Consider the following 13223-nt stretch of genomic DNA (forward strand, 5'->3'; position numbering starts at 1 on the left):
TCAGAACGAAGCAATTCCATTCAGATTTGCATTAGATGAGTCGGATTGCAATTTTCAATGCTGAAAATGAACTCCAATTCAAGTTTGAGTGTTCTAGTAGGCTTTTCCTGACATTGTTGCAGAAGCCTAAATGTTTTGTGCTATTTGTGCTATGCTGTTCATAATTATCTTCATCTTTTTCTTGCTATCTTAATCTTTTTCTCGCCCATGTTCCGTAAATGTCGTCTTTTTTTCCACCGAAATTTGTAAATGTTTGTTTCAATGACCCTGGACAGGTTAATGATGGAAAAAGTTAGGACTTTTATTTTATTTTTTTTTAATAGCCTGAGAACCTGGTATCTGAACAGGGGTGTGTGGACTTTTTATACGCACTGCATGCGCGCTGAGTGACAGTCAAAGCTGCTCGGATTGGCTGACTCCAACCTGGCAATGAAAATGAACAGCGAAATTTTGAATGTACAACACTGAAACGAAGAAAACAAAAAATGGGAATCCGCACGAGTCTCCTTAACTCATTCGCCCCCTAGTTATAAATTCCATAACGGGTATCTATTTGTATAAATTTTTTAATTTCTCTCTGTCGGGCTTGAGAAGGGTCTAAAATAGGCCAGTACTGAAAATAGTGGGATTATAGGACGGTCGATTTTTCTTCCATTTTTTGGAAGAAAGCGCGACGTGGTCGTTTCCTGGTTGACGGCGAGAAGGCCGCGTTCACGAAGCCCGATTGGTGGTTGAACCGGTTGCTGAACGGACCGATGTGAAGCCACCTCGCCGCGGGCCTGTTCCAATTAGTGTTGACGCTCAGACAACAAGGAGAAGGACAACGTGCACGCATGTGCGTAAAAAAAACGGTCAAATTGTCTCACTTTGGACTTGCGCTTGACACTGTGGGCTGTTTCCTTAAGGTGGATTGTTCCGCTCATCCGGAATCGGATCGCACCTCAGGCTGGAGGAGGGAGAGGAACATTTGATTAAGTCAACACGTAATGAGCGGTTATTTTTCTTTTTTTTTTTCGGGGGGTAAAAAGGTGAGCGGGAGAGCGTGAGTTGAGGTGTCAACTGTCGGGCGGGTGTCCGCTTACACGAGAAGTGGCCGCAGGTGGGCCGCTCGCCATTCTTGCACTTGTGGGAGCTGGGCCCACGATGAGCCCCGCGGGCCTTTGAGGGGCACGCAACCAGAATGGCCGCATATTTCCCGACAGGCGTGCCACGCTTCGTGGAGTCGGGAACTTGCCGTCGGAGTCGCTGGCCTGGGCTGTGGGGGGGATGGAAACAGAGTTTTTCAAAAGTCGTACATAGAACCACCACATACATATACATACATTATATATATATGTATATATATATATATATATATATACACACTGAATACGGATTCAACTATATAGATACACAAAAAACACATATACACAAATATATAAATCCATTCATTTTCTATACCTACTTATCCTTACAAGAGATGGCAGGCTCGCTGGTGCCTATCCCAGCTGACTTAGGCAGTAGGCGGGGGACACCCTAAACTGGTTGCCAGCCAATTGCAGGGCAACCGGAGATTTCACGCACCCAATCACACCTAAGGTTAAACTACAGTGTCCAATACACCTGCCATGCTTGTTTTTTGTTTTAGATGTGGAGGGATGCCGGAATGCAGAATGAACACACGTGGGCTTGGGGACAACATGCAAACACCACACAGGAAGGCTGGAGCCAGCTAGAATTGAATAGAATTGAATACAGTACAGAGAACAATAATCAAAGCGAGAAAAAATTGCCGACAGTTTTCATTGTGGCTCAAGTTCTGAATAATAAAGAAAAAGAACACTAAAGATTTGAATTTGGACAAAGAAGAAAAACACAAAAGATGATATAAAAAAACTAAAAAAATAATTGAATGAAATTGGGATTGTGGAGTATTTGGAGCCTTAACGCTACCCGTAGTTTGTCACCCAATGCATGATGGGAACCCCGGCCCCGGCTTGCGTTGCACCGCTGGTTTCGACTACGTGCTATGCTAATAAAGAGTCAACACTCCGTCGTAGTCCGGAGCATCATCGTTACATCAAGTAGCAAAGACGAATGAAAGATATAACACGGATTAATGCGGATAAACTTTCATCTTTGGATTTAAAAAATAAATAAATAAATAAATAACAAAATATTCATTTCAAAGTTTGACAACATTTTTTGTACAAGTAGAAAAAAATAAAAGGCGAAAAATAAAACATGAGCAAGCAATATGAGAAAAAAAATCAATATAAAAAAAAGACGAATTAGAACTTTAGTTTGAATTTAGTTCCAGTGACAAAGCTAGCGACTTTCCAAGTACTCTTGCGGCCTATTGATTATGGATGGAGGATAACGTTGAAAAATTCCGATGATGACAATTTGGGTTTTTTTTGTCTAACGTCGACTTTAGCGTGTTAGCCGTATCGCCGATGTGCCTTTCCCTCATCGGATCTGCTCGACACTTCAGTCCCCCTCCATCTTTATTTGCACCATATGGCGACACACACACACACACACACACACATGCACACACACAGAGTTAAAGTAAGCAGAAGACAAGCTCGCAGGCGTTGATTGGCTCCCGATTGGCTGTCGGCCATTTCACTTTGTTCCCCGGTTTTGCTTGAATGTTTCACCGTCGTCAGCCGAGCAAATCTGATGAATTTTGTACGCCGCGCTCGCTCGCTCGCTCGCTATCTTATCGCAGGAAAGTTTGTCAAATGCCGATGCCTATCTTTCCGCGTCGCGCCTCGTCGCCTTCCGAGTCGTCGTCGGCGGGGAGGGGGGTGGGGGGGGTCCGGCCAAAGCCAGGCCCGCTTGTCGTTTCAATTGTTGATTGCAGCCATCTGCGATGCCGTCGTCGGTGTGGCTGATTCCCGACGGGGGCCGCAATCACCCCCGCCCTTCCCCCGCGCCCCCGTCCCGCACCCACACCGCCCCTGGGGGCGTACTTGAGTGTGTGTGTGTGTTTTTGTTTTTTTTTTAGCTTGGAAAATGCAAACAAAGACAAGAAGGGGAGGGAAGATGAACAATTTGAGAACCCCCCCACCCCACTAAATTGCACGCTTCCTTCATTTTATAAAAATAAATCATGCAATAAAAAGCATTAGCCAAAAAAAAGCAAATTAGCAAATACTAAAAAAGAGCAACACGTAAAGGTAAAAAAAAAAGGGAACAAATCTTCATGCACAAAAAAAAAAAAATAAAAATCAATATTGAAGGCAAAAATGACAATGCATACATATGCAAGAATGGAATGAAATTTTGAGAAATAAAAAGGAAAATAGCCCTAAATTCCGCTGATGCATATTTCCTTGATTTTATTTAAAATCTTATGAAAAATAAAAAAAACATTCACAAAAACATTCACAAAAAAAGCACAAAAAAAATATGTGAAAGCAAAAAGAAAGAAAAAGGGCAAAAAATATCACTTTTTGAGTAAAAACATGAAAGAAAAACAAACATAAAAAGAACATACAGACAATAGGGAGAAAAATAATAAATATTGGGGGCAAAATTGAAGATGCAAACATAAGGAAGAAGGGGGAGATAACAATTTTGAGAAAAAAATGCTTTTTTTTGCCGTTAAATGTTACCGATGCAGCTTTCCTTGATTTTATTTAAAATAAAAATGTAATGAAAAAAAAAATTCGCCCCCGCCCCCCAAAAAAAACTAAAGCAAACATTAAAAAAAAGAGCTGACGCATAAAAGCAAAACGCCAGAACGAAAAGAAAATGGGCAAAAAACATTAAAAAAAAGTTTTGAATAAAAACATGAAATAAAAACAAGTTACAAAAAAGCATGAGGAAAAATAACAATAAATAATAAACAATAAATAAACAATAAAGCAAAAATTAAAAATAAGCTAATGCATAAACTGAAAGTCAAAAAAGGGGCAAAAAAATCAAGTTTTGGATTAAAAAAAGCACAAGCCGACAATAGGCAGAAAAAAAAAAAAAAAAAATAAATAAATAAATTATATATATATATATATATATATATATATATATATATATATATATATATTGGGATTTTGAAAAATGCAAACAAAAAATGAGGTGGACGATAAACATTTTAGAAGAAAAAAAAGGCTTTTGTAAATTGTAGAGAATTATTGTCCCATGTATAGCACCAAACATCATATTCCATTTACTCATAATACATAAATATATATAAATGATAAAGAAAAAGCTAAGTTTTCACAAAACAAAACTGTAAACATCTGATGTGAAAGCCAATACATAAAAGCATAAAAGGCAAAAAAAAGCTAAAAATTCAACCTACAAAAAAAAGCACACTCATAAAAAAGAAATTGAATATTTTACAAATATTATATATAAGTCATAAAAAAACACAAAATGAGCCGAAGAAAAAGCAGGAGGAAAAGCCAAATGTGCGCAAATAGAAAAAAACAAAACAAAAAAAGCACACAAAAACAAACAAAAACAATTTTTTTTTTTTTTTTTAATCGACAGACTTTTGATGAGAAAAATCCTTTCAAAACAAGCAATATTTTGATGCCGATGTTTATCGTGGGACCATTTTTTTCCCCAATGACCCCCCCCCCCCCTCCATCCCCGCACCCCCTCCCCCCCGGGGCATACTTGTGTCTTTCTTTTTTTTCTTCTTCTGGAAAATGCAAACAAAGACAAGCAGGGGAGGGGGGCCGGGGGCGCAATGTGGCCGTTTTGTAAAAAATTCTCTTCTCTTGAAATTCCACTGACAGATTTTTGCTTGCCCCCCTCCATCATTAGGCTTTTTTTTTTTTTTTTTTTTTTTTACGAGATTTCTGAAAGGCTGCTGATGTAAGCTGGCAAAAGAGCCCCTCCAGCTCGCTTTGAACAACCTCAAATTACGCTAATGCAACAAAGCCAGATGCCAAACGAGGTTAAGAGCCGCAAAAATTATTCTTATTATTTCCAAAAAAGACAATTATTTGCTACCTTTTAAGAAAAACTTTTGCCTTTGTTGTCATATATCGCAAAGTAGTCAAATGCAATTTTCAAATTGTGTTTATTTTTCTTTCTATCATTTATGCGCCTCCATAAATTCAGCGTGTTCACGCAAAGTTGTTTTATGAAACGTCAGTCAAATTTCTTTGCGTTATTGTCACTAAATGATTTTTAACTTTTCGCCAGACTAATTTAGTCAAATTGTGGTGACTAAAAAAAATGAAAAAAAAGTCAAAAGTTGACGATTAACTGAAGTAGATAATCTGTTTTAAGCGAACCCCCAAATCCCTCAAATTATCTATAATAAATCTGCTATTATTTATTCAAAAAGACATCTGAAGTGGAGCTTGAAAAAATGATTGCATAGTAAATGGAAATATTGAGGAGAAAAATTGAGATTCTTCAATATGTTTGAGCCCTGTGAGGTGCTGATTGATTTGTGTGTGTGTGTGTGTGTGTTTCTTCTGTCTCTTAATATGAATTCTGACCGTATTCCCATGGAATATGAGACAAACATGACAAATAACCACAGATGAGAGTATTTCCATTGATAATGATCACATTTTTAAATCTAAATAAAAAACGTCAATCATCTAAATTTTAGATGATTAAACAAGAATGCGATGGAGATCTTTTGTAAAAACGGAGAGAAAAATGCCATAAAAAGCATAATGATAAATGGGTTTACTTTTTTGAAAATTCTTTTCTAGAATGAAAATATATATCACATATATATTTTGTATACGACGATTAAAAAAAAAAAAAAACATCATGCATGGACAACAAGGGAGAAAAAAAAGCCAATGAATGCCAAGCAGGCGCTTGTGTGAAGATGGAGGTGCAGCAGTGAGAGTGGCGGCAGATAGGGGGCGCTCGAAGGCAGCCTGACTCGCTTCCGTGTGCGTGTGTGTGTGTGTGTGAGAAAGAGTGAGAGCGGGCCAAGCAGCTTGAGTTTCACGGCTCGACCGCGTGTTTGACAGCCTCTCACGCCGCTACACACTTTAGCGTCTTTCCATTTTTACACCCTTGTGCGCACACGCACACACACACACACACCGCGCACACACACAAAATGCACACCCCCCTTTGCAAGCAACTCCTCATAGGTGAGAAGGGGGGGCAGTCCGAATGAGATGTCCAAGTCATGTTTGTAACCACTGTGACTGTGTGTGTGTGTGTGTGTGTGTGTGTGTTCCTGCACAGCTATGCTTGTGCGGGAAGTTTTCAACAGGCATTGCGAGGGCATTTTGGAAAAATGAGGACATCTAGAAAGTTGACACCTCCTTTTGAGGGTCGAGACTTGCTTTTAGAGTATAGCGGCGAATTGGGTTAGGTTACATCGAAAATCGAACTTCATACCAGAGACCAGCAGGCATAAATTTGCTTGGTTAAAAAAAAAAAAAAAAGTCTTTGTTGTTAAAACATTTTTTTTTTAATTTAAATAAAATATATATACATGTAAAGGCTACCTCAGTAGCCTTTTTATAATAAGAAATAAATAAGGTCTTTGAAAAACCACCTAAAAAATAAGAACAAAATATTTTCAAAAATTATTTAAAATGAAAATGAATAGGTGATTTTAGGAAAAATAAATGTGTTAGGGGTTTGGAATTATGTCAATGGATGTCCTCACAAGTGCAGGCATACACGTGTGTGTGTGTGTGTGTGTGTGTGTGTTTGTACAGGTGCTTAGTAGCTGAAGTCCATTTTTCAGGTTGCTGTCCTTAACTTGAGATAAGAGTGACTTGACTTGCAACCTGTTTGACATAAAGGTTAATGCTAACACACAGGGCAAAATGCCATAAACAGGCTAGCAATTAGCATTGATACATACAGTTTTATGCTTTTTTTATTTATCCAAATATTTTACTTTGACTGCCTCATACAGAAAAATCGAAAGGCTTAAGGACCATGTGTATATTCTTTAACAAAAACTTTTATTTCTTAAATTTCCTTTTTCAACCTTTGGTTTATTAATACTTTAAAATAAACATTCTTGACAATAAATTATGTCATTCTTTAAAGCGGTACATTTAAACAATGTGAAACAAACAAACACGCAAAAAACCCCCCCCAAAAAAACAGAAGTGTATTTTAACTCATTCACTCCCAAAGACATCTTTATACGTTTTTAAATTTACTTCAGGCTTTTAATCCCAGAATATATTTACAACATTTTCAAATTTATTCCAAGTGTTTGGTTAAAGTAGAGCCTGAAAATGGCTGGTGCTAAATTAATAGAGTTCTAAAGTAATCAATTACTTCAGGGAATTAAGTAATGAAGTATTGGATTTACTTTTATACATTAAGTAATTGATTACTTGATACTTAAGCACCTAAATCAATCAACTTCTTTAGTAGCTAAAGGAATGGATTATTTTAGTGCTTATTGCCCATATTAATTGATTACATGAATACTTTTAGTACCTCAAGTAATCAATTACTTCCAAACATTAAGTATTGAAGTACTTAAACTACTTTTAAACATTCAAATAATGGATTACCTTTGATACTGAAGTACCTAAAACAATTTCTTTGGTATATTACGAGCTAGAGTAGATGATTATTACTGCCAAAGGTAAATGATTATTTAGCACTTTTAGTAGTTAAAGTAATCAATTACTATATTACTTAAATATCTAAAGGCGTCCATTAATTCTTATAGATTTATTGCTTCAACAGACATTTTTGGAACCTCTTTTGGCCAAACACTTTTAAATAAAGATTGGAAAAATACAACCAAACAAAAACAAGAAAACCTGGAATTTAAAATAAAAAAAATTTAGACCGTAAAAATGTCTGAGATTGAATGAATGTCAAACAAATTTCACCCAAAATACCTGAATTAATCCAACATGCCATTATCCTGTTAGCGTATAATGCTAACTTGAAGTCGCGAGTTATTAATATTTTCATATGAATAAAAATACTTAAAATAAATACATTTTAATTAATTTAAATAAATTTAAAATGTTTTTAATGAAAAAAAATACTAAAAATGGGCACAAGTCTGTCGAATCATGCTTGTTTTTGGAAAATGCTGAAAAAAGGCTAATTATGCTTAGGCTCGCAAAATAACGGCGCGGGCCACGCTTTGCGCACCCTTTCAATCATGCGTAAACCCTGCCCGTATGGCGCCCGACTTCCCTGCCCCCCGACGCCACCTCACCGCCCATCCCGCCGTCTCATTTGCAATGAGAAACACGGCCCCTGTAATGTACGCTCACAACATGGCCGCCGCGCGCATCCATTAGCGCGCGTCCATGCGGCCTTCTCGCCGAATGGCGGGCGCAAGCTGTGTGATCCGCAGGTAAATATGCGTTTGTGTTCCTTGGCCGCCGCCAAAGATGATGAGATGGAAATGATCTGGCGCCGCGCCAGCCTTCCGTGTCGCCAGGCAAATGTGGGGGGAGGGGAGGTGGGGCGACAGCTTTTTATTTAGATTTTTTTAAGGGGCGAATGAACGGCAAAACATTTGGGGGAAAAAATGGAAGAGTGTCAGGAAGTTTGGAGGAGGGACGGCGCTCTGACAGTCCGAGACGGGCGATAAGCGAGTTTAAGATCTTGGCGCTGATAACGCACACTCATATACACACACCCGTATGCACACATGCTTGTTATCTTAGCCTTAGCAATTATTAGGGGTGTCATGTTTGGAGAGAAGGGAGATTGGGGGGGGGGGGGGGGGGGGGGGCAGCAGGCTGTGCATCTCTCCCAGGCATCAGCGCATCTCCCTGGGTACACGCCGGCCCCAGACGCCCCCCCCCCCCCCCCCCCCCCCCCCCTCCCCCATCCATCCCACCTGGAGCCTGCTCGGAGCTTCCGGCTTGGGGAAAAGGACACTTTTTTTTTTTTTTTTTCCTTCTCCAGGTCGCCCGTTTGGGATTTGCGCTAAGCTGAGGGACTTAGTCGTCGCCATAGGGGTGTGTGTGCGTGCGTGTGTGTGATGGTTATTAATGTCCGTGTCAGATGTGTGAAGAAGGAGATTTACTCTGGTAACAGGACCTCTATAGATTTTATGTCTGCGGAGAATACGCTGTTTGACTCACCTGCACACCCCCCCCCCCCCTTTTTTTTTTTTATATGCCACACACACACACAGATAGATGCGTCCTTGTCATGTGTGTGTGTGCGCGCCATTCGTCTTTGCTCCTTTACGCGGACCAAATTCCGGTTTTAGTGTCTTTGTGGGGACCGCGCTTTGGCCTTGCGGGGACCCCTGATCTTTTTTTGAGGGTCAAGACTTTCTCATGGACAAGAATTCTTATCATCTAAGTTTTTTTTTGTTTTAAATGAATAGACATTCGTGGCCAGCCTTAAAAATGTGCCAATCGCTCACTGTTGTAATGTAGTTAAATACATACGCAAAGTGTTAACCCTTCTGCCATCAAAAAAACAGTCACTGTTTTCATGTTTTACCGAAGGACAGTTGAGATGTTTCAGATGCGACTAAAAAAATATACATATTTGTGTCACAATTGTGCAGAAAACACATCTTTTTAGCTCAAATGACCTATTTTCAAACCGTGATTACTAAAGAACAGAATAAGATAGAATTGTACTTCTTTTTGGAGGTTAAAAAATGCAATCCGATGGTTGATATGGTACCGCCGATGTCGACATAGTCGTACAATACAATATTTGTCGGCCTTGAAAGATGGGTCAAATTGCTCTAGGGGGTTGCCGTTTCAGATAAGGCTCGGCGCCGAAAGAGTTAACAAAAGGACCCGGCCAGGAGCAGACGCGGCCGCTTTTGATGATCCACCTCGTAAAAGAAAAACATCGCGGGATATCTAGAAAACACGTGCTTTAATTTCGATAGAAAATGAACGAAATCATTACAACAGTGTTATTCCAGTCCCACGTATTTATCTGTTATTAAATTACTTTTCCAATAACTGAGAATTCAATGAACAAAATACAGCTTTTTTATTGCTATCAGTTACTATTTTAAAGCACTGATAGTTCTGCTATCATTCAGGAATTTAACATTCGATGCCAGGGACGTATTTTTACTGCAATTGTTCACATTCAACCGAAGATACTGAAGTATCAATTTAATAGTGAAAATTCCTGTCCTTAATGTACTCAGGTATCAATTCAAAACATAAGATTATCACTCTCTTGATCATTTCTTCAAGTTAAATAGTCTAGTTTGCCCACACCTGTTTTGGAGAATAGCTTTGAATTGGATTTTGGTTGAGGTTAGAGTTAGGCAATCTGTTATGTGTGTGTGATATTAAAGGGATGTCCCCACTACAATAGAAAAAAGCCCCTTGAGTGTGTGATACAGCTCTGAAAAAGAAGTGAAGGGCGCTAGCGGAAACCCAGCATGCACTGTGAGATGAAGAGCTTCCTGGCCACACACACGCACGAAGACATGCTATACACGCTCAGTCGGCAGTGTTTGTGGGCGCCGCCCACGCCCATGTAGGGCGGATAAACCGAGCAGGTGTCTGTATTCCCTGAACCGGGCGCTCGCGAAGGGAATGACGATGTCGTGCGGTGGCGACGGGTTCTACTTATCGAGTGATCTCGTCACCGCAATTCCGGTGCGACGTCGAACGCGAGCCAGCTTGAGCGTATGGAAATAAAAGAGGATGCTTGCTTTGATATCCTTCTTCTCAAGCTGGAGATGGAAACGAGATGAACTCTTTTCAAATCAAAGAGAAATGCGCGCTGTTTGTCTGCTAATGTTTCCTTTTAGTGGGTTAGAATTTTGAGGATTGAAGCTTGTCAATACGAGATTCTGACTGTGATAGCCACGAGCAAAAATATCAGTGTTAAAATTATATCACAATCCATTTTATTATTGACTAAAACATTGAATATTTTATACATTTACAGAGAAACATATATTTAGTATAAACGAATGAATAAACAATTACGTTAACGTTCTTCTGAATTGTTCTTTGAAGTTGATGCTCTGTCTGTAAATAAAAATAGCGATTGCCATCTAATTATTTTCAGATGAGACTTGAGTCAACTCTGCAAGCACTAGTGATACCGCATCGCTGAACTGCACCACGTTTCTAAGAATGTCTACTGTGATTAAAAACTCCCCTAAAATAATGGTGATGCTTGTTATCACTAGCATTGACTAGCATAAGCATAAATATGTTGCATTCTAAATATAGGAATAGTCCTGTTTTGAGGACCACCTTGTAAGGACGGAGGGCGTCATAACTTTCGATTTTGAAAATCATTTTACGGTATGTCTTCATTTTTCTATTCATATTTTTTGATTCATAGTTTTCTTTAATGATCTAGTTTTTGTAATTTGACTTTATTTTTCATCGTATTGTAGTTTATTTTAATATATGTCTTCATTTGTGAGATGTTTTGAGGCTGTCAACGCTTCCCCACCAGCCTCTTTTCTCAGGCAGGCATTAGTATTTTCTCAGATTTCTTTTTAAACACTCTTGAGTTTAAAAACATAAAACAAATGCACGAAAAAACATATCTGTGAAAGACAGCAAAAAGTGGATCGCATTATAGTGAGGGAATACCGTATATTAGTTTCCCCATGCTATGCTATGTTTATTTGGCGCCATTTTGTGGCATTTTGCTACCAAGGAAGTGAGATGCGGCGCTTCATTTAGTCTAATGGGGGGGGGGGTCTTTGAGGCCATCTTGTGAGGCGTTTACAACTATTTTTGCTGGGAGTTAATGACTTGGATTTTTGCTTTTCACCACAGGGCTCCGTCCCAATCCCCTGCAAATTTTGCTGGCGCATAGGATTTGGACCGATTACCTTTTTTTGTCGCGGGCGTCTTTTTCCTCACCCACCTTTGAAAATAACCCGGCTATGATGTGGGTCCTCCCGCAGCCGACGTCAATGACGCCACGGCGAGATCTCCGTCGCCGGCCCCCGCCGCCGCCCTCCGGGGTCCCGAGGAGCACGACCTGCTGACGTGCGGCCAATGCCAGACCAACTTCCCTCTGGGCGACATCCTGGTCTTCATCGAGCACAAGCGCCGCCTGTGCCGCGGCCCCCCGCAGGGGGTGCCGGGCTCCTTCTCCGTCAAGCCCGGGGAGGCGGGCGGCGCCGCCAGCATCCCCATCTCCCCTCGGGGTCACGCCCTGGAGTTGGGGAGGGGGCCCCCCATGTTGCCCGTGGAGGTGGGCGTGCAGGCGACGCCCGGCCGGGACGAGGACGCCCACAGGAGGCTGACGCCGGCCAAGGGGATCTGCCCAAAGCAGGAGAAAGGAGGTATGAGGACACACACTTTAGCTGATTGCGCATACTTTGTTTTGTTTTTTTTGTCTGATGCACATCACAGACATACTTTTCTTTCTTCGGAAAGGGATCTTCCCAACGCAGCGGAAAGAAGCTATGTGGACAGGCGTCTGTACTTGTCTTTTGTCGTTACTGTGGACATTTTTTTTGTTATGGCTAGTGGACATTTTTCGTGAGGACTTTTCGTCTGGTAGAATTTTCTTTCTATGCGTCTGGTGGACATCACACGTGTACTTTTCTGTGTATGTAAGGGGATCTTCCCTTAGTAGGAAGTAGGTACAAGGATACAAGTTATTTTCCCTTAGAGTGGACACTTTTGTTTGCGGACATTTTGTCCGGTGGACATAACAGCATAGACGTTTTTGTAAGGACACCACACACATACTTGTCTTTCTACGTAAGGGGGATCTTCCTAAAACAAGAGAAAGAAGGTATGAGGCCTGACATTCGGACATGTCTTTTGCCGTTAGTCTGGACATTTTTTGTGAGGACATTTTGTTGCACATCATGAACGCACTTGTCTTTCTGTGCAAGGGGATCTTCCCTAAGCAGAAGAAAGACGGTATAAAGACACACGTCTGTGCTTGTCTTCTCCCTTTGTGTGGACACTTGTTTGTGTCTGGTGGACATCACAGCATGGACATTTTTTGTGAGGACATGTTGTCTGGTGGGCATCACACACATACTTTTCTTTCTATGTAAGGGGGTCATCCCAAAGCAGGAGAAAGAAAGTATGATGACTGACAAATGTGACTGTCTTTTGCTGTTTATGTGGACGTTTTTTTTTTTTTTTTGTGATCGCATTTTGTCAATGCAAATCACACACACACTCCTCTTTCTGTGTTCAGAGGATTGTCCCAAAGCAGGGGAAAGGAGTTACAAGAACACACTTCTATATTTGTCTTTTTGAAGAGTAGGGACATCTTAAATACAAATTCTGTGGACATCTTGTCTAGTGTACGTCATACAAAGTTTTTTTCTAAGTTTGTGTGGCATAACGAAAACATTGTCGCCACATTCACAG

The 13223-nt window shown here is 40.3% G+C and overlaps 1 protein-coding gene across 1 annotated transcript in view; it reads left to right on the forward strand.

Annotated features, from left to right (window-relative positions):
• The window catches only part of bcl11bb (BCL11 transcription factor B b), a 45032-nt gene that overhangs the window by 2810 nt on the left and 28999 nt on the right, over positions 1 to 13223 (forward strand). Inside the window, exon 2 of the mRNA XM_088403191.1 lies at positions 11789 to 12172. Coding sequence (XP_088259317.1) covers positions 11789 to 12172 — 384 coding nt within the window. The remainder of the gene's footprint in view (positions 1 to 11788; positions 12173 to 13223) is intronic.

The sequence above is a fragment of the Hippichthys cyanospilos genome, chromosome 20, assembly GCF_059441005.1.
Source record: "Hippichthys cyanospilos isolate Australia breed blue-spotted pipefish chromosome 20, RoL_Hcya_1.0, whole genome shotgun sequence".
In the NCBI taxonomy this organism is placed as follows: domain Eukaryota; kingdom Metazoa; phylum Chordata; class Actinopteri; order Syngnathiformes; family Syngnathidae; genus Hippichthys; species Hippichthys cyanospilos.